Source organism: Tenebrio molitor, chromosome 9 (genome assembly GCF_963966145.1).
Source record: "Tenebrio molitor chromosome 9, icTenMoli1.1, whole genome shotgun sequence".
Lineage (NCBI taxonomy): Eukaryota > Metazoa > Arthropoda > Insecta > Coleoptera > Tenebrionidae > Tenebrio > Tenebrio molitor.
This window is the reverse complement of record NC_091054.1, coordinates 4,906,360-4,932,051: the sequence shown is the minus strand read 5'-3', so window position 1 is coordinate 4,932,051 and position 25,692 is coordinate 4,906,360. Positions and strand designations below refer to the sequence as shown.

Sequence of the window (25,692 nt, the reverse complement as noted above, 5' to 3'; positions counted from 1 at the left end):
CAATACCGAAACTATTTCAGTTCAAAGTCATTATGATTGTTTCGTTTTAGATTAAATGTTGTTGTTTCGTTGTTTCAAAGTACCGCAGAAAAAGTAAACTCATTTTATAAGCAACAGTCAATTTAAATTTTCGCGCCAAATAAAAATGTATTCTCAACAATTCCAAACAATTGACATGACGTTCTTAGTACTTTTCACTTCGTTATGTTTTGCAACTAGACTTTAAAAACGTCAAACCTATCAGCGAACACAGTTTAATTGTTTATTTTTGTAAAATACAAATCTCTTCAGTTTTATTCAATTAACTTAAAAAATAAAACATTTTCGCAAAATTGAATAACTAAAATCTTCGCTCGCTTTTGAGTTAAAAATAAGTTTTATATTATCACGTTGCCTTTGATAATGGAGGTACGTGTACAAATTACAATGGAACTTATCACTTGTCGATAAAACGTATTCGAACTATAATTAGAAACATTTTATTGATGACATTCCCAAGTTGTTTATCGACGACACTTGTTGGAGCACGAGAAAGAAAATAGCTCGAAACTAAATCCATTTAAAATAATATTGATATCAATGAATCAACAAAAAGGTGTGAATTGTACAAAACCCAAGTGGTGAGTCTTGTTTAAAATGATTAAGAGGAATTACAAAATTTAATCAGAAACTTGCGCTTGATATTATACAATAGATTAGCGTCACTTCCTGACAGAGGAAGTTCCGCTTACTTAAGATTTTAAGAAACTCAAAAACCCTACTAAATAGATCAAATTATTTTCAAGAATCGTGAGACATTTTTTTTCCTGTTTACAAATCACCGTAGCTGAAACAGAATTTTGCAACAATTATCTCTAGTTGTTAATTGCGCCAATTCGAAACCACTCCGAGTGGCGATAAAAATAAAATTTCCGCTGGCTTATTTGATCGATTGGGGCGGAATTTAATGCCTCTGCATGACGACCGAATCCTCACGAGTAATGACATGCTTTCAAGAGCTTCCGGCTTTTGAGCACGAGGCAACCACCCCCGACTTCCCTAATCTCGTTAAACAAAACGCACGTCCGTGAAGTAAAAGAAAAATCCGATCGATTTACTACCGCCTCCGCACACACTCTCTGATGTCTTAATTATTTATGTCGATAAGAGTAATTGACTGCGGTGATAATTATGGAAAACATGAAGTTATGCTTGGTATTGTTAATGCAACGCATTTATAAGGCTTATTTATGATAATTTTATATGTCTTGGCGCCGCTCGTATCGATTCCTCCGAGGGACACCCGACCGCTCCGGCATCCGGAAAAACAATTTCCCTCTTTCTCCTTCGATTTTTCCAGTTTATTCAACATTATTGTGATTGTTTCCGTCAACAGACACACACATGTTCCCCTACTCAAACAAATCGTTTCGGTCGAGGTTGATGTACTTAGAACGTAACGCGTCGTTTATAAACTCAAAAAACATAAACAGCTCAAACTGAGACGAGTCCGTAAATTTCGAAAGAAAAATCCGAGTCGGGTGATTAATACGGCTTTTGTGGGCGCTATCGCATTTCGAGAGATGTCAGGCCGGTGCGACGACGTGGCTAATTGAGAGCGACGTCGACCAGACGGCCAAATTTAAAAGTGCAACCACGAATTCAAACAGCTGGCACCGTCCTTGTTAGAGCGAATTTTTCTAGGGTTGCGTAAAGTTTGAGTCAGCTAGCGCCAACAGGATCTGGAAACCTTTCGTTTGCGGTTTGTGTTTGTTGACACGGTATTTTTCCCGTAGTCGGTGATACAGCGAGGCAATTAAACGGGGTGAATCACCCTGGCAATTATTATTTTCGTCTGGCCACGGTTATTTCGGTGCCGTCCAGACGGTGCTCTTCTGGACCGATCATGGGAACGATTCTCGATCACAACGGATCTGTTTATGTGCGCTCGAATTGAATATGTAAATGGTATAAATTGGATGTTGTTTGGTCGACGACGATGACGGTGACTCTTCTTTATCTACCACTTCAATTATGTTGCATATGCATCCAATCGTGATCAACATTCGGTTCATTCATTAGATGAGACCGGGGCGACTGATACAAATGAGGCTACTTGAGAGATGGTGATTGTGCCATTACCTCCAATAAAGCAGGGACTTGTCTTGGGCTGTGTGGCCTCGGATAAAGTGGAAAAAACGGAGTGATCTTGGAAATTTGCAGGTTTTACTGAAGACAACGCGGTGCAACATTTTCTTCGTCTCATCAGCTTTGTACCAGGATTCTAAGAAGGTCAAAGTTCAAAACTTCAATGCTAGTTTTTCCAAGTTCATCATACCTACTGTAAAATATACTGAGTCGTTTCTGTTCGTTGAAATTAATTAACATCTAAAAAACATTTTTTTACAAAAAAAAAAAATCCGTGATGATTCGTTCCGGTTAGAAGATTTTCTTCATCTAACGAACGAATTTTTTTTCTGTTTGATACCTCTAATCGTTTAAAATTACTTATGTAATTTGTATTTTTTTAAATTTTCTTTGTGATGGTTTTTCCAAATTTTCCTTCATGGTGATTCCTTAAGATAACAAAGTTTTCGTCATCTACTTTGTTAATAAATTCTAACAAAGTAATCAAATGACATGATCTGTTTTAAATTTCGATTATAATTTTTCAAAGTTCATCATACTGTAAAAAATTCTTCTTTTCTTCCTTCTTCATCTAGATCTATATTTGATACGTAAACTAAGTCGTTTTTGTTCATTTGAAATTAATTAATTTATAAAAACATGTTCATCAAAATTTTCTGCGTAATGGGGTCCTTGAGATTTTTTTCATCCAACGAATATTGTACTCTAATTGTAACAAATTGTAAGAGAGTTAGGGTCTGTTTTTTATACATCAAAAGAAGCGCCTTGAAGAGAGGAATCCAACTGTGTAAAATTCAATAGAATACGATGTTAATAAGAATAAGAGAGCAATGAGCAATCTAATCTGCAAATTTGAGCAAAAAAATAATTGTTTCTTTTAAGTTTTCTTAATTTTTCTCCAAAACTAAGAGAGTTAGGGTCTGACTTTTAGAAATCAAAAGAAACGTCTTGAATAGAGGAATACAACTTTGTAAAATTTAATAGAATACGATAGCTAATAAGAGACCAATGGTCCATCTAATCTGCAAATTTGAACAAAAAAATAATCGTTTCTTTTAAGTTTTCTTAATTTTTCTCGAAAACTAAGAGAGTTAGCGTCTGACTTTATACGTCAAAAGAAGCGTTTTGAAGAGAGGAATCCAACTGTGGAAAATTCAGTAGAATACGATAGCTAATAAGGGAGCAAGGGTCAATCTAATCTGAAAATTTGGGCAAGAAAATAATTGTTTCTTTTAAGTTTTCTTAATTTTTCTCCAAAACTAAGAGAGTTAGGGAGTCTGACTTTTATACATCAAAAGAAGCGTCTTGAATAGAGGAATCGAACTGTGTAAAATTCAATAGAATGCAATAGCTAATAAGAGACCAATGGTCAATCTAATCTGCAAATTTGAACAAAAAAAAAATCGTTTCTTTTGAGTTTTCTTCATTTTTCTCGAAAACTAAGAGAATTAGCGTCTGATTTTATACACCAAAAGAAGCATCTTGAAGAGAGAAATCCAACTGTGTAAAATTCAGTAGAATACGATAGCTAATAAGGGAGCAAAGGTCAATCTAATCTGCAAATTTGAGCAAAAGAATAATTGTTTCTTTTAAGTTTTCTTAATTTTTCTCCAAAACTAAGACAGCTGGGGTCTGAGTTTTATACATCAAAAGAAGCGTCTTGAAGAGAGGAATCCAACTGTGGAAAATTCAGTAGAATACGATAGCTAATAAGGGAGCAAGCGTCAATCTAATCTGAAAATTTGAGCAAGAAAATAATTGTTTCTTTTAAGTTTTCTTAATTTTCCTCCAAAACTAAGAGAGTTAGGGGTCTGACTTTTATACATCAAAAGAAGCGTCTTGAATAGAGGAATCGAACTTTGTAAAATTCAATAGAATGCAATAGCTAATAAGAGACCAATGGTCAATCTAATCTGCAAATTTGAACAAAAAAAAAATCGTTTCTTTTGAGTTTTCTTCATTTTTCTCGAAAACTAAGAGAGTTAGCGTCTGACTTTATACATCAGAAGAAGCATCTTGAAGAGAGAAATCCAACTGCGTAAAATTCAGTAGAATACGATAGCTAATAAGGGAGCAATCTAATCTGCAAATTTGAACAAAAAAAAAATCCTTTCCTTTAAGTTTTCTTCATTTTTCTCGAAAACTAAACGAGTTAGGGGGTGTGACTTTTATACATCAAAAGAAGCGTCTTGAAGAGAGGAATCCAACTGTGTAAAATTCAATACAATACGATAGCTAATAAGGGAGCAATGGCAAATCTAATCTGCAAATTTGAACAAAAAAATAATCGTTTCTTTTAAGTTTTCTTCATTTTTCTCGAAAACTAAGAGAGTTAGCGTCTGACTTTATACATCAAAAGAAGCATCTTGAAGAGAGGAATCCAACTGTGTAAAATTCAGTAGAATACGATAGCTAATAAGGGAGCAACGGCAAATCTAATCTGCAAATTTGAGCAAAAAAATAATCGTTTCTTTTAAGTTTTCTTCATTTTTCTCGAAAACTAAGAGAGTTAGCGTCTGACTTTATACATCAAAAGAAGCATCTTAAAGAGAGGAATCCAACTGTGTAAAATTCAGTGGAATACGATAGCTAATAAGGGAGGAATGGTCAATGTAATCTGCAAATTTGAGCAAAAAAAATAATCCTTTCTTTTAAGTTTTCTTCATTTTTCTCGAAAACTAAGAGAGTTAGCGTCTGACTTTATACATCAAAAGAAGCATCTTGAAGAGAGGAATCCAGCAGTGTAACATTCAGTAGAATACCGTAGCTAATAAGGGAGCAATGGTCAATCTAACCTGCAAATTTGGGCAAAAAAATAATCGTTTCTTTCAAGTTTTCTTAATTTCTCTCGAACACTAAGAGAGTTGTGGTCTGACTTTTATACATCAAAAGAAGCGTCTTGAAGAGAGGAATCCAACTGTGAAAATTCAGTAGAATACGATAACTAATAAGGCAACAATAGTCAATCTAATCTGAAAATTTGAGCAAAAAAATAATCGTTTCTTTTCAGTTTTCTTTATTTTTCTCAAAAACTAAGAGAGTTAGGGTCTGACTTTTATACATCAAAAGAAGAGTCTTGAAGAGAGGAATCGAACTGCGTAAAATTCAGTAGAATACGATAGCTAATAAGGGAGCAATGGTCAATCTAATCTGCAAATTTGAACAAAAAAATAATAGTTTTTTTAAGTTTTCTTCATTTTTCTCGAAAACTAAGAGAGTTAGCGTCTGACTTTATACATCACAAGAAGCATTTTGAAGGGAGGAATCCAACTGTGTAAAATTCAGTAGAATACGATAGCTAATAAAGGAGCAACAAATGACAGTTTTTTTATTCGTAATTAATTTTTCCAACGTCATCATTCTTCTTTTCTTCCCTTTCTGTTCGTTTCAAATGAATTAGCTTGTAAAAACATTTTTTTTACAATTTTCAGTGAGCAATGACCATTGAAATTCAATGATCATGAAAAAAAAACAGTTTTCGATAATTTTCCGTGATTTCGGAGTTTCTTTTTTCTTCATTTGAAATAAATTTCTATTAATATGTAAAAACATCTTTTTCCAAAATTTTCGATGTGAGTTCCTTAACGTTAGGTATCTTCATCTAACGAACTTAAGCAAATGATAACATTTTTGGTAGAAAATGCCAAGATTTTAAAATAATTTCAAGTGCATCATCATAACATACAAAAATCTTTTTCCTTCCATTTTCGTCCATTTCGGAGCGACTTTTGTTCATTTGAAATCGATTAAATTTAAATTTGTTTCTTCAATTTCTCTTTCGCTCATTCCTAACATTCTCGACATTTATTTAACAGATTTTCTGAAATTTTCTGCATTGTTGGAAAACGTTGCAGATGTCCAAACGCGACACTTAACAAGAGAATTCCATTGAAGTGTTATCATCGCTATTACACCACATATCACGCAGCCGTTGCAGTGTTACAAAACGATTGCAGAAAATAAAATTTCTTCGCCCTTCGCAGCTGTTATCATCCAAAGCTCGAAGAAAAACGTCAGGAAATAATTTTATAGTTCGCAATTAGCATGTTCACATGATTAATGTTCGCTATTAATTTCATTTTTATCTGCAGTACTACTCATTACAACAAGTATAAATAGGCTAATAACAAGGTTATTTATTAATAAAACAAAGAGCAACGCTTCTCAGTATTGTCTTTGTCCTGTGAGATTTTCACAAATCATTTTGTCTTTGGTGTTTTCAACCGGACCCGAACCCACCATTTATTTTTGTGTAAGGTAAAGGCTTTCTCGGTAAGGATATGACATCAATCAAAACCGCAACCAGACAAAAAAGGAAGGAAATAATCCAACATACACGTTCTAGTCCGGATATTCACGTGATGAAAAAAACGGGAACCACCGGACGCATTTCGCATCCAAATGAACCCGAAAACAACGCACAATCAAAATGAATCACGTTTTTTGTACGTCGATGGTAACGGAACACTCTTCCAGGCCTGTACCATCGCGTGCGTGACTCACTTAAAAATTAATTGTTTAATTTATTTAACACCGACAAGACCAGTGGTAGGTTTGCATTTACAACGCAAGAGCTTTTTCCCCCCGAGACCATCATCATCACGTGCTCAAAAACAGGAATGATTGTCGGTTGAGATTGACGTTAAACGGTTGCCGTTTCTTTGACGGATGTGGAAGTCAACAACTCCTCCGAGACGTTTCCTGGCGCGATGGATCATAGTCGATGCGCCCCACGGCTGATATTAAACATGAAGAGCTTCTAATTTTGTCAAATCTGCGCACGTAAAATCGTTTATTGCAGAAATAAACTGACGGATGTGTTCGCGGGACATGTGCAAGGTTTATGCGAGTCGTGTTTACAAGATTTCGCTCATTCTGCAAAAGACAAAGGCGCAAACTGCTCAGCTGTCATTATTGACAGATACACAAAATGTCTCCGGATCAACCCAGTTATCATCTTCGGTGCATCAAGTTACGACATTGTTTACAAACTCGTCAATTAAAAAACCACAGGTCATCTGATAATTTGACCTTTACTAACATTACAAGGGGACCTTTGGACAATTCGGTCTGTACACCATAGTGAAGGAGTCTGGAAAGGAGACCACTCAAGAGGACGCATAAAAAAAACTATAATTATTATGTGCAAAAAGGTGGTAGCTACCATATCATACCTTTTGAGTAAAATAATGAAATGCGTATAAAAAACACGAAGAACTACGACCAAAACGACTGTCAACAGTTTTCTTTCATAACCCCACTTTTTTCTGACACTTGCAGACACACTGAAAACAAAAGTTGGCGACGTTGTCGGTTGTATTTTCGAGGTAGAATGCACTGTTGCTGGATTTTTGATTTTGAAACAGATTATACGTATATCTTTAGAAGGTAGCGCCATTCCATTCCACAATTTTTCGCCTCGAAATTTAAAAGAGATGGCATTATCGATAAATCCTGTAAGTGTGACAAAGATAGAATCTGTTTGACACGATACAAACACCCCTTAAAATTGTGTATACTTCTATCTTTGTCACACTCACAGGATTTATCGATAATGCCATCTCTTTTAATGTCGAGGCGAAAAATTGTGGAGCGGAATGACGCTACCTTAGACACATAGAAATCTTTATGCCCTCTAGTTCTACTTTGCAACGCTTTGTTGGCTCCAAAACCTTTCTGGGCTACTCTCAGAATTCTAAATTCTACAAGATATTGTTTGTTTGATTTTGGAATTGCTCCAGACGAAACAGAGTCGTCGGTTTGACCTTGTGGAGGTCTTAATCGACGGAGGACGATGTGTATCAGGAATTTTCGTCTACCGAAAGGTAGAAATTGTTGCCTATCCATTTTTACACTGAGCGTTTATTTATGGCGTCCAGAAATAAAAGTTTTGGAGTGCATTAATTTGATAGAGCAGTCTAAGAGTTTCTGAAAAAGTTATTTTTGATTTTCAAAGAAGGCGTCAGTTATATTTAACAATATTTAAAGTCGGGACCTGGTGACGGAGTGGCCTTGCAACGCAAACTGGTAGCCCTGGCATGTGATAAATGATTTTGGCAAATATTGACGGTGGTCTGGTCAAATAACGGTTGTTAATTGGAATGCACCACGGGCCAGGACATTCGCGAGACAAACAGTAGTGCAAAAGAACAACCTTGCAGATCGGCACCCACTTGTTGAAGGATCCAGTGCAGCGACCTAGTCTGGTTAATAATTTATCGATATCATGCATTTAACAAAGCAGACAACCAACAGACTCGTGTGTAGGATGGATTTTACTCTTTTAAAAGCAAAACATAATATAGCATTGTTGCATTTGCTAGATGTACAACGACCAAGCTCGGATGTTTATCACTTCTAGGCTGCGGAAAAAACGAGTTTTATTGGTGTTATTTTTCCAAGAGAATCTCTTGCACCTGGACTGGATCAAAAAGACAAATCTGACGTGTCTGGCGGGTCGACATTCGAAAAATGCTAGCACAGGTGACTGATTACGATTTATCTGGTTCACGTAAAGCAAACACTTGGTCTATTTCTGTAGTTCTTGTTTATGGTAAGGATGGCCGGGTTTGGCGAAAGCTCGCCTTCGCACCGGAAATGCTTCTCGGGCGCCACTCGACTTATCTGACATTCAGCCGAGATAGCACCTACGCAAAACTGTCAGATGCATCTGTTGCGGCCGCGGCGGGAAAATTGAAATTTTTGCGCGTCCTCTATTTTTAGAAGGGTGCACCGGTGTGACGTCACGTCGTCCATAAAAGCGAAAGCTGTACTGACGCGGCACATTCTTCAAATAAATCAATGTGCAACAATTATAAAACAGAAGCAGTAACCTCACGAATGTTCTCTTCATTATTTATAAACAGGCCGAGTGTTGGCCCCGTTCCAGGCCGGTTTCAGTATTTCGCACCGAGTCACAATGTAACGAAACTCCGATGGGAAAAATTGAGGTTATGTTTGTCTGCCCCTCCTCTCTAAATATGTGCTCAAACAAGAGATGATAACGTAATTGCATTGTTGATAGTGTCATGTGGTTATTCACCCTCATCCAGGGCCGCACGGGTACGTTCCATTCATCGTGACTTATTGAACGGTTCACAAACTCGTCAAGGTTATGTGGACACAAATTTGTCTTTATTTGAAAACACCCACCGACACGGAAAGTGCAAATTATTCTATTATTGTCCGCGTTTTCGTTGTCTCTCGTTTTTTGTTTAGACCAAACCAGTGTAAAACCTGACCAAGGTTAACAAACCAATGCTAATATGAGTTTTATAGACATAAACAACACTCCATTTACTTAAACATTCTGAAAATAAACGCATTTCTAACAGGAAATAACTGTTTTAATAGGCTCCAATCGATTGGAATAGAACGGGAGATAGTGAGCACCCTTGCGGCACACCTTTTTAATCCAACGAAGGACCAAGGACTCGACTGTCACAAATCGAGCTCGAGCCACAATTAATAGAGTTATCGCTCGACGTGTCCGGAGGTTATCAAAGTGATGGCTTTTGTTAAGTTCATTGTCGTACTGTTGCTCAAGACACGAAAAACTTGGAAGATCCTGGATTGGTCGTGCGTGCGAGTGTTGCCCTTTCGGAACGGATGGCAGGCCACACACAGTTCTTCAACACCGTCCTCCATATCCGAAGACATCTGTTGTCTTTGTCGGATGGCAGCAGGACTGCGAACGTGACGAAGATACTAAACCGACATCGCCTTGTTTACGTTGGTCGTCTTATCGTCGAGCTGACTGATTTCCTGCGATCATTTCGCTAGGTGGTATTTTTGCAAAATGTCAACGGTAGTTTTGGCATAAACATCCAGACAAAGCCGGCAGACGGAACGTTCCGCCTCTTGGGCGGCAGTGAATCATCGAAAAGCCAAAGGAAATGTCCAAACACCTGATGCATTCACATGGGATATTTGTGGTGCGATTCGAGCCCCGCGTTTCTCGGTAATCGATGGAAATACACAATTGGAAATCACGATCCGGCACTGAAAGTTTTTCAACACGTTTCTCGGAACGTGGAAAACGATAAAATCAGACGAAAATTAGAAATTCTGCGACGGAAATAGAACTTTTTGAGGGAAATTAATTGGGTGTGTTTTAGTGTTTGCCGGTTTACGGCGTCTGGAAATTCGTTGTTGTTGGATCGATTTTTGGATTATTACGAATTTTTTTCGATCATCTAGAATTAGAACTGCGAAATCGCAGTGGTCGAGTTTTTCTACAAGGCGCACAAATGTATTTTTTATTATTATTAGTTGGTGGTTAACGGTTGGGTTTAAATTTAGTTTATACTCTATAAAAATTACCAATAAAGATAACCGCTGTGAACATAAAACTTTTAATTAATGTTTTATTGAGTGATTTACACGACAGTGAAAGGAAAAAATTCACCAACGGGTTATTACAATTTTTCCCACAGAAACATGATGGCACCTTTTTTTAATTTACATTTACGTCTTTTTCCAAAAAACACAAATTTAATCAATAAAACGAAGTTTCGTCATCCACTGAGACCAGGTTAATTTATTTTAATTTATTGTATCTTATTTTACCTGATTTGTAAACAACTGTTGCACACATTCTCCTCAAAAAATCAATCGTTGCCGTTAAATGATTGTTGGCTGAATTTATTAATAAATCTAAAATGACGTTCGCATCATAACATTAATTAACTAACTGTCGCTGTAATCGAAACCCCGCTATGCCATTGAAGACCCTGTATATAAAAAAACTATTAATAATTTTAATGTTATCGGTTATCGGTGTTCCGTTATTTCCATCATACTATATAACTGGATCCGATAACGCAAGGCTCATTACAGTCAGTTTAAAGTAATTGCAATGCTTGAGAAATAATATCGGGTGTTCATTTAAATTTATTCTCAAAGTAGGCGTTGAAGGGTCGATTGTGAACGCACCTGCAGAGTAAAAACACAAACAACGCAAAAAGTGAGGTTATATTTAAACAGCTGATCCATGATCCGTTCACAATCGACTCTTCAACACCAACTTTGAGGAAAAATCTAATGAACACCCTATATAAGTTTATCATTGTGAAAATGCATATTTTTCGCATTTCTTTGAAAAAAATGTGTCCAATCAGATTCCTGTCCAGTTTGACAAAGACAATGACAGGTATGTATTTCACATCAAGTAATTTGCTTGTCGTTGGGTGAAATTGTGAATGTACGTTTTCTCAATTTGGTTGTAGATCGTAAAATTTTATGGTACTTTAACTTAAAGATCTTGCGGGGCGGGGCTTAGGTACGAGTATAAATCCTAATTTACCACTAGCAGGTAATATTTTAAGCAGGGTTGCATTTGAAAATTTTGCATATTTGCATTTTACGCCAAATGGCACGCGCTGCTTTGCAACCTTTTCAAACCCAACTACCCAACCATTGTGCCCGTTAATCGCTCATAACAATCGCAATAAAATTTTACGACCTACAACGAAATTGAGAAAACAGTATATACCACCGGTTAGCTGTTTAAATCTAACCTCACTTTTTGGGTTGTCTGTGTTTTTACGCTGCAGACGGACGAGTGGTGCGTTCACAATCGACTCTTCAACGCCAACTTTGAGGAGAAATTCAAATGAACACTCGATATTTACTTGAGTTTTGTATTGAGCAATTCAAGAAAATAGGTGTGGGCATAAAACGACATTTCAAAGTGGTTTTCGATTTTTGATAATTTTCTTCGTCGCAAAAACGTCCCACAAAAAAATACAAACCTTGAACTGAGTTATTTGAAGTGAGGCAACACCGCATTTTTCAAAAATTTGGTTTTTGAAGCATATCATGTGACATTAAAACCTCGAAAAAATTTGTAAAAGCAAAATTGATCACACCATTGTTCAAATTAAATAAGATAAATATCGGTACCATCTTTGATATTTTATCTTTTCTTTGTTCATTCAATTTCATTCTGTTTAAATTTTCTAATTAAATTACAGTGTTTTCCTTTTGGTTTTCCTCTTTTGTCAATTATATTTCACTATTTCTCAAAACTCTTTCATATTTACGTCATTTTGACATTTAAAAGAGGAAAACCAAAAGAAAAACAGTGTATTAACATAAATATGGCACCATCTTTGTTGTTTTTCTTTTCCTTATTCAGAAACTTTTTTCTGAACGGAAAACAAAAGGGAAACTTGGAATGATTTTTAACTGTTTTTAGCTTCTGTACTGCTTTTACCACAGTTTTTGCGGCCTGTAAAGCAAAAAAGGCGCATTTATGGTTTTATTTTTCTCTTTACTTTCACTCCTTATCTACTTTGATGTTCCATTATGCAGATTTTAAATATTTTTATTTGTTCGACAGTGTAAGAATTTGAGAATTTTCTCCTGTGTGAACGGATTTTGATAAATGTCACAACTTGTCAAAACGAAACGTCAAGCTAATTTTAAAGATTTTAACCGATTTGGAGCCTTTAAAGGGCTCGTCGGACAAAAAAAACTTTAGCGTTTTAAACTGGCCCACTCTTGCCATAAAGAGCCCAATTTACACAGGAACTCGTTAAATAATATACTATTAATAACTCACAAAAGCTCTATCGACTTTTTATCAACAAGGAAATTTTCTTACTTTTATTAATCCTCAAGCAGCACACAGAAAATTGAAAATTACAGATTTTTATCCAAATGCAGGACCTTCTAGCTACACTATATCGAAAGATACATTTACTGCCTATTTCCAGTTAATTTGAACACACATTAAGAAAAAACAAAGCATGACAAAATTACATCCTTGTATGTATTGTTGTTATTATATCGGTGTTGATTAAAATTTTTCTTCACAGTTGACGTTGAAGAGTCGATTGTGAACGCACCACGGATTGCAGATCACGTATCAGCTGTTTAAATCTAACCTCACTTTTTGCGTTGTTTGTGTTTTTACTCTGCCGACTGACGAGTGGTGCGTTCACAATCGACTCTTCAACGCCAACTTTGAGGAGAAATTTAAATGAACACCCCATACTACTTACGTTATCAGTAAGTTTTTCCTTTTACCATTTTAGCATAAATGCAGATAGTATGGTTTAGTCAGCAATTCTACAGGCCAGGTATGATAAATCATTGCGCCCACATTTTTATAATTTTTTCTATAAATATTTGCATATGAAAAATTATCCAACAGAATGATCTATTAGGAAACTATTAATACCGTGTTTACACAATAAATAACGTTGCATTTGAACGCGACGCACCAATCGCTCCAAAACAATTTTGTTAGTTTCTTCGCGAATTTAACCTAATGCAATTTTTTGTTAAGGAAACCTTGCGGTCACAGCACACTATCTAATCACCGGTATCACTCGAACAGATGCATTTTACGAAACCGTAACCCAGTTTAACTCGTCGAGCTGGTCTGCAAAATTTTTGCGGGAATAATCTCGTCGCCAGCAACGCCGCCGCGAGTCCGTCCCTGGCCCGGGACAGGGCGCCGCTCGGACGCGACTCAAAACGCTTCCAAATCCTGCACCACCCCCACAACCAACTTTCACCCCGACAGGTGTCGAATTGGCGGCACCGAATTCGCTTTCGCCGCCTCACGTGAACGTGTTTCGCGCGTCTTGCGTCACGATAACAATTATTTCGTTAACATTTAAGAGAAAAGTGCGCCGGCGGCGGCGGCGTTTTCGGAACGGTCGCGGTCGATTTGAGCGGGTGTGTGGGCCCCACGAGAAGGTTCATTTACTTAATTACCCTTATCGGAGCAGAACACACCCTCATTTACGTCTGGGTACGTTCCGGTATAACGGCAGCGAATTAAAAAACGTCACGTTTTTCCACCGAAATTAATTCATTTTCTCCGGGCTTTCCGAGAAGAGGTTTGATCGATCGGGCGCCGGTGGGGCTTAGTCACGGGTCTGAGGGCTCCCCTCGCAGGTAAGGGTCTTGCGAACTTACCACGGAATCGTCGACGATTTCCCTTTTACTAATCCTAATACTTTTGGAAAGTGTGTAACTGAAGATGCACAACACCAGAAAAAACACACTGTTGGTCCTCAGGGGCGAGAAGAAGAACATTCGGAAAACACCACCGCACCTCCACATCTTGGAAAATGTACAACTTTCATCAACCCGAGTACTACCGAAATGATCGAACTTGCACGCACGCTTCCTATATAAAACTCCACATTTCTCGGGTTTCGATGAATGAATTAGGAAATGGGGCAACCACAACAGCGGAAGGACTCGGGATACGCGCAAATCCGAATTTTCCAAGCCATATCCATGGCGCCGGTGCCGCCTCCCGAAAATCGAAAATTTTCAAGATATTCCCCTTTCTCGAAATGATTTTGTTTACAACGTCTCCGGGGATGTTGTTTTATTTCTGTCGGTACGGCGAAAATAGACCGCAGGGGACCCGGAGTGTTAAGCCAACCAACTCGTACAGTGGACTACACTAGAATGGGAGAGAGTTGTTTGGTGCTGAAACGCGTTTACAACTACTCCGCCGCCCGAACAGAAAAACACTCATTTTATTTTTTGTCGTCGACGACGACGACCCCGGAGTTAATAAACGAAGAATTTGCGAATTGAAATAATTGACGGCGTGACGAATAAACGCCGGATTATTCTATTAACAGAGAGCGAGGGCAAATCCTTGCGACAAAGAAAACGACAAAACAAAGACTCGCCGATTCTTCTTCTTCGATTGTCGCACTTCCGGGCGGTTTGCCGCTCGCCAACTACGAGTCCGGACGCGAATCCCACCCCGATAAAATATCGACACGGATAAATGACGACACAAAGCCAAAATTCTTTTCAACTGGAACTGTCAATTAAACTTTGGGCCAATTTGTTCTCCAAACCAGTGGCGTGACTCGTTGCGCAGGACGAGACAACAAATTGATCGATCTCCCTGTATATCAAAATTTCATTCCGCACGCGTTTATTTAGTTTCATATTTGTACAGGGTGGAGCCGAATTGACACTGACCCCGTCGAGATTTCGAAAGTCCCAATCCGAGAAGACGAGAGCGATGACACACCGCAGATATTTTTAGCCAGTTAAAAAATCCAAGGACGTTTTGTGTTACAGCGACCCTGTATATTGTCGGTGACAGTTGGTTTTAATTTGTCTGACATGTTTACAAACGATAATGTGTGGAGTGTCCTTCCAGAATGGACTGTTGCTCCTTTTGTACAATTTAAATGGATTTAAAAGTCACGTGTGTCATCAATCTGTGCTCGTGCAATAATTACGTGACGATGGAATAGCTAATGGGAAAATACATTAACTGCAAAAAATTATTTGTTGCGAAGCGATTTTGTGTTGTGTTTATTTACGAGTCTTATCGGAAAATGGGCCAAAAATGGTGCCACACAACACTAAAACTACTCAGTTTTGGTGTTAATTTTTATTTATTTCCATTAACCACGTTTATTGGTGTTTTCGAAGAAACTAGGTAATTTTTACCACCTACGCTTTTTGTTGAAAATTTCCCAGTTCTGACCTGAATAGTGCGTCTACGCTTTTCCGAGCATTTTCGTTTTTCCCGTTGCCGGAAGTACGTCGAACCACATAAAAAAGTCACCGTGAGGATGCGGTGGAAAACCAGGGATTACCGCATTAAAAATTACAAACAAAAAATTCGCTTGTTTATTTTTTGTTCTCTTTATTTTGAGTCATTTCGAGTTTTAATAACAATAATGGTTTATTTGTGTTGGTAACAAAATGTTTTACACGCGTCATAAATGAAAAAATACAAATATTACAATCGCCGAAACAAAATATTGACAGTTTAAATTACAATCTGTTCAAGAGTGCTTTGAAAAATACTACGAACGCATGTCCAGCATAATATGTTACATTTAGCTAATTGACAAACCACGTGCTAAAAATTCCCTCTCATTTTGAATCACTTTGACTTTTTGTAACAATAATTGTTTATTTGTGTTAGTAACAAAATGTTTTACATGCGTTATAAAAAAGAGGATATAAATATTAAAATCGCTGGGACAAAATATGGGAAAAATACTTTGAAAAATACTATGGACGCATCTCCAGCATAATATTGGGTGATTCAAAATGATTGTGGATAAGTATGGCAACTATGTACGAAAATTTATGTGGCAACTGTGTGGGTAGGATAGAGTTGACATTTCTTTGACAGTTCATAGTCGCGCAATTTTGAAAATTGTCAAGTTAACGTGGAATGTTGTAAAAAAAAACAAATGCACGCATGTCATACAAATGTCAACTCCCCACCCACACAGTTGCCACATACGTTTCGTACATAGTTGCCACAATCATTTTGAATTACTCAATACAATGTTACATTTAGCTAAGTGACAAACCAATCAAGGTTGATCTTTCGCTCGACGCGAATATATTTTTCTGTCATAAATGACATTTGTTCAGTTGAATAAACCATTCCAGTTAGTTTAAAAAAAGTATTTTTAATAACAGAGTATTAAATGAAAAACAGAGATGAATTCGCAAATTGGAGGTTAAATTTGACAGCTGTGACAGCTCTGCAAGATCACATCAGCTACAACATACGCAAAATTTTAGGTCAAAATATTCGTGATCAGATTTTTATTTAGACACCTGACGTAAACAAATTAAAAATTTGTGTACTCGTAGATTTAAAATTATCCGACAAATATTTTTCTATGGTAGAGTTGCGGCCACGGAACAGTTTACATCATTATTTTTCTATTGTAATTTAGTAAAAAATCATTGGCGTAGTGTTCTCAATGAACCGGAGGTTGCAAAACGTTATTCATAAACAAGGGGCCTACACCAAATATTAATTTACAAAAAGTTATCCTTGTACAGTTGCGGACACGGAATTTTAGACGTCAAATTTATGTCAATTCAAAAAATGTCTACACATATTTGTTTTTGATTTTTGAACAGTGTTTAGTTGAAATTTGTTTTTCGCGTCACAAAAATCAAAAGTGAGGTTAGTTGCACCTAAAGCCAGTTTTACATTTTTATGTCAATCGAATGACAAATCGCCCAAGATTCCATGTTCTGCAAACTGACGAATGGTGCGTTCACAATTGACTCTTCAACGCCAACTTTGAGGATACTTTTAAATGAACACCCGATATAAGATGAAGGCACAAAAGATTTTTTTTTCTACAGATTCTACTATTTCTATCATCAGTTTAATTTCTTAAATCACTTTCTTTTCTCAAGTTTATTGTAGTATAAATATGTATGTGAGTTGTTTGTGTATGTTAGCAATAAATTCCTTGGCCAAGCTTCTATATACAAAAGTTAAATTCCGATACAAAGGAAAATGGGGCTCTTACATTTTTTTATCACATTTCTTGACAGTCTGCCCTGTAAGTTTGAGGATGAGAATTATTTGACTTGTCTGACCCTTTTTTTCTATAAAAGATAAACAAAAAATCCGATTTAGATTTTTTTTCTACATGTAGTCTGAAGATCCTAGACGTTCGTTTGTCAGTTATCTCAGATACCTATTGCAAAACCCAATACATTTTTTTCATTGTAATACATATGTGTATTAACATACACATTTGGAAAAGAAGAAATTACTTTGTCTATAGTAAAGACGTTTTAGATGTGGATTGTCAAACTCAAGGCCGCTTAAAATTTATGATTGAAGTTAGTGAGAAATCTGTCATAAATTCCACATTACCTTATAAGCGCGCCTAGTTACTTTTCCTGGCAGTGCCAACTTAACAAGTCCCTAATCACATAAAGTCCATTCAAAAATCAAAAAACCACCAACGTCGCATTTTCCTCGATAATTTATCGGCAACGCTGTCTAGTGTAAAATTTGGTGAGACTTGTAATTTTGAGGTTAAATGTTTATTAAGTGTCTTGTTTTTCTGGGCATGTTTAAGTAAAAATAATAAGAATTAATAAATAAATGAAACGTGCTGCTAATAAAACAATATGAACGAAATTCAAAGCAATTGAATTTTATTTTGAATCAAATAAATGTCATAATTTATATTTACCAACAGTATGAAAAAATATCTACCTAGGGTTTTTTTAAATTTTACCAACCTAAAGCAACAGGTGGTGGTTTTTTGATTTTTGAATGGACTTACATAACGTTCCGGCAATAAAATACTTTTTAAATTTGTACTGTATGATCTACAAAAATCCATAGAATCAGAATTCGAGCCACCTGAGCAGGATTTTTTTTTAGTTTCACAAATAACCCTTACAAATACATAATTATTTTCTAAGAAATTGCAAATTTATATTGTGGATTTTACACTAGATGCGCTCATTCTGTTGACAAATACGCAAAACATAAATCCAAAAGATATTTCCCCCACCACGAGGCAGCGGCCATGTTTCTTTTTTAGCGCGCTACATTCAAACATCAATCTTAATAGCATCAGGAACAAAACATTTTTTAATATAAATAATAAAGGAAGATTCAACACATTGAAACCAAATAATTAAATACAAATAAGGCATTAAATAATTGTAGATACACTGTTACAAGTGGAAAACAGTATCAAATTAATACACTGTTCTTTCTTTTCCTTTTTTTTTGTAGATTGTTTTTGTCAGGATGATTTATTACAGTTTTTGTTCCCACCCTAATAGCCAGGAAGTCGTGTTGCTACTGGGTGTCAAAATTTCACTCGCTCACTCTTAAAAGTACCCCCAAACAATTTCTCCAAGTGGAAAGTATCTTTCAACGCTCATAAAAGCAAAATGTTTTGTAAATTTTTGAATAGAAGTGAATCTGGTGTTAAACATTCTGCAACAACCAGAGCCGGATCTTGCTGACCGCCCCCAAAGCTGTGAGCCACGTAACCGCAGAGGTAAAACTCCAGTCACACGATGACTATTTTTGTACAACGTGTTGAAAAATACAATACAGCGATCGGAACTATTTCTAATTTGGCGATGACGATTGTGGGTGTTGGCGCCTGAATCGTGTTCGACAAAAGGTGTCACGGAAGCTTCCTCAGACCACGTCTGCCACCACAAGGTGTGAAAAAGACCATCACAAGAATTGAAACACGTGTTGCACTCGAATCGAGTGGTTCGATGAATTCATCGCGGCTATTATCGGCGGCCCTCTTCAACGTGAAAAATTAGGTCGGTACTCCTTGGTGCAGCCGGTTCGTTACAAAAAGTCGCTGTTACATTGTCAGCAGCGGCTAATAAGCTGGTGTTAATGACATTATCGTATAAACAGGCCAAGCGGGTGGGATTTTGCACTCAATCTAATTACGATAACGTTACAAGTTGCAAAATATTTCGCAGAAATTATCTGCCACACGCACTAACTGACCCTAATTAAACAGGAGAAATCAACGCGCTATACCGACAGTTCGCACAGTCGGCGCGCCCTCTGGCGCCTCTAACCCCAACCGTTTGACATTTGTCACGTCAAATTACAACCCGACCGGAAATCGTCTACGAAATCACTAAATTGAACTTGATACACAAAGAGCGCAACATCTAAATCACTATTTCCGAAAACACGATTTATTCCCACAACAACAACAAATATGTTCCTCCACTTGCGACGTGATTCATTCCTTTTGATGATTTCCTTTTTCAGACCAGGTACACGTCGTTTTTCTTCTATAATATTTATTTTTTAATTGTCAAACCATAAATGTGGATTAAGTGCCCCGCTTTATTGCTCGAATAATTACAGGAGACTGCCACAGCATCGTTAAAATTCTAAAAGTGAAAAATGTCGTCGCGCTATCATGCCGAAGTAATGGGTGTCACGGTGACGGCTTTAAAGGTAACTGAAGGAGCAAGTTTAGGAATTTAAAGAATCTCCTGATAATAAACATGACATTATTTACGATTCAGACAGTACTGGCTTGAAGTTATTATTAAGTTTGTTGTCGTTTTGAGCAAACAAAGGGTTAAAAGGATAATCGCACTCTTTCTGCGAACACAAATTCAATTAATCTCGCTTTTTCCAGACCTCATGAATTGGTACAATTTGGAAGTGTTAACACCACAAAACGACGGTAATTCAGAACGTTCACATCTTATCGTCATCGAGACTTTGTGTCTTTGTCCATTTTCGACATGCCAACTGTCACACTATTTCAAGATTTTAATTAGATCTCGATTTGCCTAAAGCGACATTGCGAGTACCAATCGCATTTACAACCATGGTTTATGTTTCAGTTACCAATTTTTCAAACATAAATTTCATTCAAGTGTCAAGTGTGTAGTGTGTTTCGGATTTAATGAGCCATTTTGTAAATAGTTACATGAATTATAGATGGCACAGAAGTACTGCCTGCATTGTTGTGTATTGTAATGGTAATCACACCTGTAAAATCTGATTGGTATCATTCTGAAGGTTCATATAATGTAGCACATTGTTTATTAATATAGAGGAATTCCGGTAATTATTTTTTGCAGTTTTTGAGGCCACTTACCGGGGGCCATTGTGATGTGCGGTGTATAATTAATTCGAGATGTTTGCCATTTCAACAACGGGTTTCTCAATACCAGAAAATTTCCTAATTACAGGTTGCGTTTGGATCAGTGTCATCCACGTCAAACCCAATTTTGTTTATTAAAAACGAGGCATAATTTACAACGAAATTCAGTGTTGTTGTTGGGATGAATGTTTCGTGATTAGAACTTCAACCGTAACAAACCGATTCAATGGCAGAGTTTATGAAACGTCATTACGATACATGATAATCAAATCACAATAATTTGATATTCAAATACTGACCTACCCGAATGTTGTCCGACCTTATACCAAGGTTGTCACAACGAACCACAACATGTTTAAAAAATTGCTTTATCTGGCCACGGATCTCTGCGACGAGAGAAGTTCAGTGTAATTCGATTTTCAACGCTGTCTCTGAATTAATTATGTCGTTCGTCGTTTTTACGACGGTGTAAATCGATCAGTAATTTTTTTAACGGGTCTGCTTTATGACTAATCAATTTTTAGTTTCACGTAAGAGGAGTGGGGATTTTAGATTTTGCTTAGTCAGGAGTGAGCCATATGGTTCTATAATTTGAAAAGCGTGTGAAATTCAAGGTTGGGGTGTTTTCTGGACAATTATCTACACGCACCAGTTTTTTTGCTGCAAAAGTGGTCAGGGTGATTCAACACAAATAAATAATCGTGTTAATGACAGTTTTATATCTGGTTATTTTTGACAAAAAATTGGCTGCCCTGTAAGTTCTAGGTGGATTTTTCCTTTAACTTATAAATGCAACAACCAGAAGAAAATTTTTATGTGGTGTACCTAGTTATTAAATTTAAATTATTTATTTACATTTTACCTCAAAGTGGGCGTTGAAGAGTTGATTGTGAACGCACCACTCGTTAGTCTGCAGAGTAAAAACACAAACAATGCAAAAAGTGAGGTTAGATTCAAACAGCTGAGTCGTGATCTGATAGTTGGTAATTACTTTTCTAGTAAGTATGCATCAAAATTCAAAACACTCAAATTGTTAAAACCTACTAAAGTCCATTTTTTTAAACAATTGGCATTGTCAAAAATCTCTAAAAAACCAGACTGTACCACCCTAAAAACTTTCGTTTCGGAACAGCTGTATCGTAAAATCTCCCTAGATCAGGTTTAAGGTTATGTCAATAATTTTCAAAAGTCAGAAAAGTTTCAAGCAAATTTTATACCAAAAGACAAGAAATAAAGACGATAATGACACTAAAAAATGCAAACTGAAACTGAACTGAACATATTCAGTAGCGCAAGCACCTTCACATCAAAATGGCTGACATACAATTGACATTTTACGTCGCGAATCTAATAACCATCAAATAACTAATGGCTCGGATCTTTTTATACCAACATGACAATTGTTTAACTTTACGATACCACAATCATTTAGTAACACTTTGTATATTTTCAATCATGCTAATAGCGATGATGAAGAGAGGTTAGAAAAGTGAAATAAATAGGTACAAATTTTTGCTGAAACGAACAAGGTTGGCTATGGCTTCGATCATAGTATAATAGTATATAGTATACAGTGAGTTTTTTTTAAGACTGGCCATAGGGTTTTACATGGTAATTTTTCAACCCCCTGTTAACTTTTGATCCGATGAAAATATTCAAACCATTTTTGGAACAAAGTTGGAAGATTTTTTAAACTATCGGATAAATTACAATTCAATATCCCAAACTGTCGAAAAAGTTGTGAAAAAAATATTTTTTAGCGCGCCGAAAGCGTCCAAAAGTGGAGATCGTCAGGTGCTGGTTGAGCCGACAATGGCGCTACTCTGGCGGCCGCTCGACGTACTATTATTTCGGCGCCCTAAAAATATTTTTTTCACAACTTTTTCGACAGTTTGGGATATTAAATTGTAATCTATCCGATAGTTTAAAAAATCTTCCAGCTTTGTTCCAAAAATTGTTTGAATATTTTTATCGGAACAAAAGTTAACATGGGGTTGAAAAATTAGCATGTAAAACCCTATGGCCAGTCTTAAAAAAAACTCACTGTATATGATCGAAGGTCTATGGTAATCCAAGTCACCATTTTCTTCTTCTTGATAATAGGATTCTGTCATGAAAAGTTTGTGTCCTCGAGTGAAAACCCTTTTTCTAAACAAAATTCACCCAAAAACTCCAAACAAATGTCACAATTGAGAATTGACAAATGACAGTTTATTAAGTTACGCTGCACATTAACACATTTTTTACAAACTTTATCTTTTTTATGCGATTATATTGTATTTAATTTCTTAATTTTGTAGGAAACGTTTATAAATCAATCGCTGCAGAACGTTTTTAATAAAGTCGTTTTTCCCATAGAAAGCCACTTTTATGACATTTGACATTGAGATAGCTCTATTAGAAGCGAATTTACGAGCCGGCTCAATTAATTTCAATTTAAAAGCCGAAATTGCCGAAATTTATTAATCATTTCGCGATCAACGTTCTCTATAAATTTGATAAACTGGCAATAACAAAATATCAAGGTCAGGTCGGGAGTCGAAGCTATTTTGACTGTCCGTGAGGTAGGCCCCACTTTGTCTTGCTGACGTCCGTACAGTACTCGTCATAATTGACGGAAACTTCCTTTCTGTCAACGTAAAATAATGCAGTCGTCAATAATAATCGGTTCTTCGTCTACAAAAATGACAGCGACATTTGAGTCATCTGTTCACATTTTAGGAGGGCCACGCACCTATTTACTAATTGAAATAAATTGTGTCAGACTGGGGAGAAGTGAACGACACGTCAAAAAGTGTCGTGCAACAATTTTGTTGATTGTTTATTGAGTGCTCTTTGTGGAATACTAATCGACGAGAAAGTCATGTACAGGGTGTCATCCGGACCGAAAGACACTCCCCTTACTGTTGTACTACACCGGAGATTAATGAATATCTACTTCGTGATAAATGATTTTAATTTATCTTCATCACTTGTAGCTTTCATTGGCGTGTTTTTTGAGCCTTCACCTCTGTTTACAATTCCTTTCCCGGTGCATATCACAGGCGGAAACACCGTTTATTGCTGTACGGGTCTCATTTGCATTACATTAACTAAGTTAGAATTATGCATTACGAGGGAAACGTTGTGCAACCCGATCGGAATAATCGTGTCGGGGTGCCAAGGGGCCCCCTCGGCCGGGCTTTTCGGTATTGTTCGGCAAACAAGACGGTTCACAGAGAGACACACTCAGAACATAAGAACGCTTTTGTTCGCCTTTGCACGTGTGCGTTTCCTCCATACTATAAAATGTTGTAAGAGAATTTAATGCCACTTATTCACATTTTGAAATTTTATTGCTCAGTTCCTTAAATGGAACAAGAGTGCATTTATTCGTCGGAGAGCTTTGCTGCAGACATCAGAGAGGAGTCGGCAACCAGCCCCACCTATTTAAATGTTAATTGATTCGTTTTCAGAGACCGGACAGGGGCCGCTCCCACCCCTTTCACGGAAAAAGTCTCGCCACCCTCATGAATATTGGATGGAGGTGCGTTGATGAGTGATGACCGCGTCAAGTCTGGGACCGTACGAGGAGGTGTTGTGTCTTAACTGTATCATTATCTAGTTATCTTGGCGAATTTATGAGATAAAGATGAGATAACGAGGCTTTTCGCGTGACTGCAGCGCCATTATGTGAACGGGGAAATAAAAAAGAGAGGCACGAGCTCCGAGCGGTGAGGATTTCAAAACCGAGTAAGAAAGTGTTCTGAGTTTTGTTAAAAAAAATAATGGGGGAGCGCAAGATGCTAAATAAAATCTGTGCTGTCCGAAGATTAACTGACAGTTCTTAAGTAGTCTAAATGGTATTTTTTAATTCAATTCTTTGGTCAGCTTCGTTGTGATGTGACGTATCGAATGATAGACGTGGTCCATTATTAAATTTTACATAATTGAATTAACGTATCCGTTAATTATTATGCATGAGGCTGCGTTGTTTGAAAAATAGTTGTCGTCACATTATTGTCGGCAGCATTCTTGACAGTTGAATAATCGAGACAGAAATAATTGTCACTAGAACTGACATAACGTAAAATACTTAGAAACAAATGGAATACAAAAGAACAAAACTGAACTTAGTGTTCTAAATACTTAGAAACAATGTAACAATTGATTCTTTTATTTTTTATAAGTGTACAGTTAATAAACATAATTGTTCGTTTGTCTGAAGTTAATTTGTAATATGGATTGTAATGATTGGAGAAGATTTTGATTAGTCTAAAAAAAATCGTGGTTTCGTAATTTTTTATCAGATATTATGAATTTTCTTATTTTTGTGTCAAAGAGAAGCTTGATTCATTTCCACCTAACTAACAACTGTGAGAAATTTTCAGTTTCGTAAATTTGTAAAAATGTACATTATGTTGTTTATATTTACATCTTTAGCTTGTCTTAAAATAAATAAATATTAAAGATCTCTAAGGATGTACCTTCCAAAATCCACTTTTCCAAGAACAATTTTTGATATAACGTTTTAAATCGTTGATCTCGTTTGATATCGAGTGAGTTGTTAATAGTTATTTACATTAGAGTGCGGTAGGTGTATTTTACAGCGCCACAACTAGGTTTCAAGCACGAGGCAAAGCCGAGTGCCTGATTAGGTGGAGCGATGTAGAATACCAATCTACCACACAACATTTGTATTTGATTTTTCGACTGACCAAATGTTTTAATTTGCACGTTTGCAGATTTTTATGACATAACAGCTGTCAAACTTTTTGACATAGAGAGCTGCTACCCGCTTGATTGTATTTTCCCTATTATGATAATTAGCCATTTATTAGTCAATAAACGTAAGAAAACAACATCGGAAAAATAATACATGTACCTAAATGTGTTTTTTTTAAACATTAAATTAAAGTAAAGCATGAACACTTTAATTTTGAAATGCGTGCTTGCGTCCTACCCCACTCTCCCAGATATTTACAGCTTTCATCAGTAAATCGCAGTTACCTTAAAGTAAATTGACAGGTAATGGTAGGTTTACAGTTGGAGAAACCGAAATAATAATTAACATGCAGAGCGATGGTAAAGTAAGGAATAAAATTCGTTAAATTTGCGCGTTTAATTTTTGATAAATTTATCAGTTTTCACTTAAACATTTTTGCTTTAGACAATTTTACTTGTTGAT

The 25,692-nt window shown here is 36.5% G+C and overlaps 1 protein-coding gene and 2 long non-coding RNA genes across 3 annotated transcripts in view; 1 reads left to right on the top strand and 2 right to left on the bottom strand.

The window, feature by feature from the left end:
• Positions 1 to 14,628, bottom strand: part of LOC138137791 (matrix metalloproteinase-2-like) — a 53,685-nt gene extending 39,057 nt beyond the window's left edge. The window contains exon 1 of the mRNA XM_069057344.1: positions 14,059 to 14,628. Coding sequence (XP_068913445.1) covers positions 14,059 to 14,205 — 147 coding nt within the window. The 5' untranslated portion in view covers positions 14,206 to 14,628. The remainder of the gene's footprint in view (positions 1 to 14,058) is intronic.
• On the bottom strand, positions 8,385 to 8,821 carry LOC138137794 (uncharacterized). Its single transcript, XR_011161884.1, has 2 exons — positions 8,544 to 8,821; positions 8,385 to 8,489 (listed from the first exon to the last, which is right to left on the bottom strand). It is a non-coding gene; the product is annotated as an uncharacterized lncRNA (long non-coding RNA).
• On the top strand, positions 9,051 to 25,420 carry LOC138137792 (uncharacterized). Its single transcript, XR_011161882.1, has 3 exons — positions 9,051 to 9,189; positions 9,481 to 11,278; positions 23,981 to 25,420. It is a non-coding gene; the product is annotated as an uncharacterized lncRNA (long non-coding RNA).
• Positions 25,421 to 25,692: the final 272 nt, after the last annotated feature.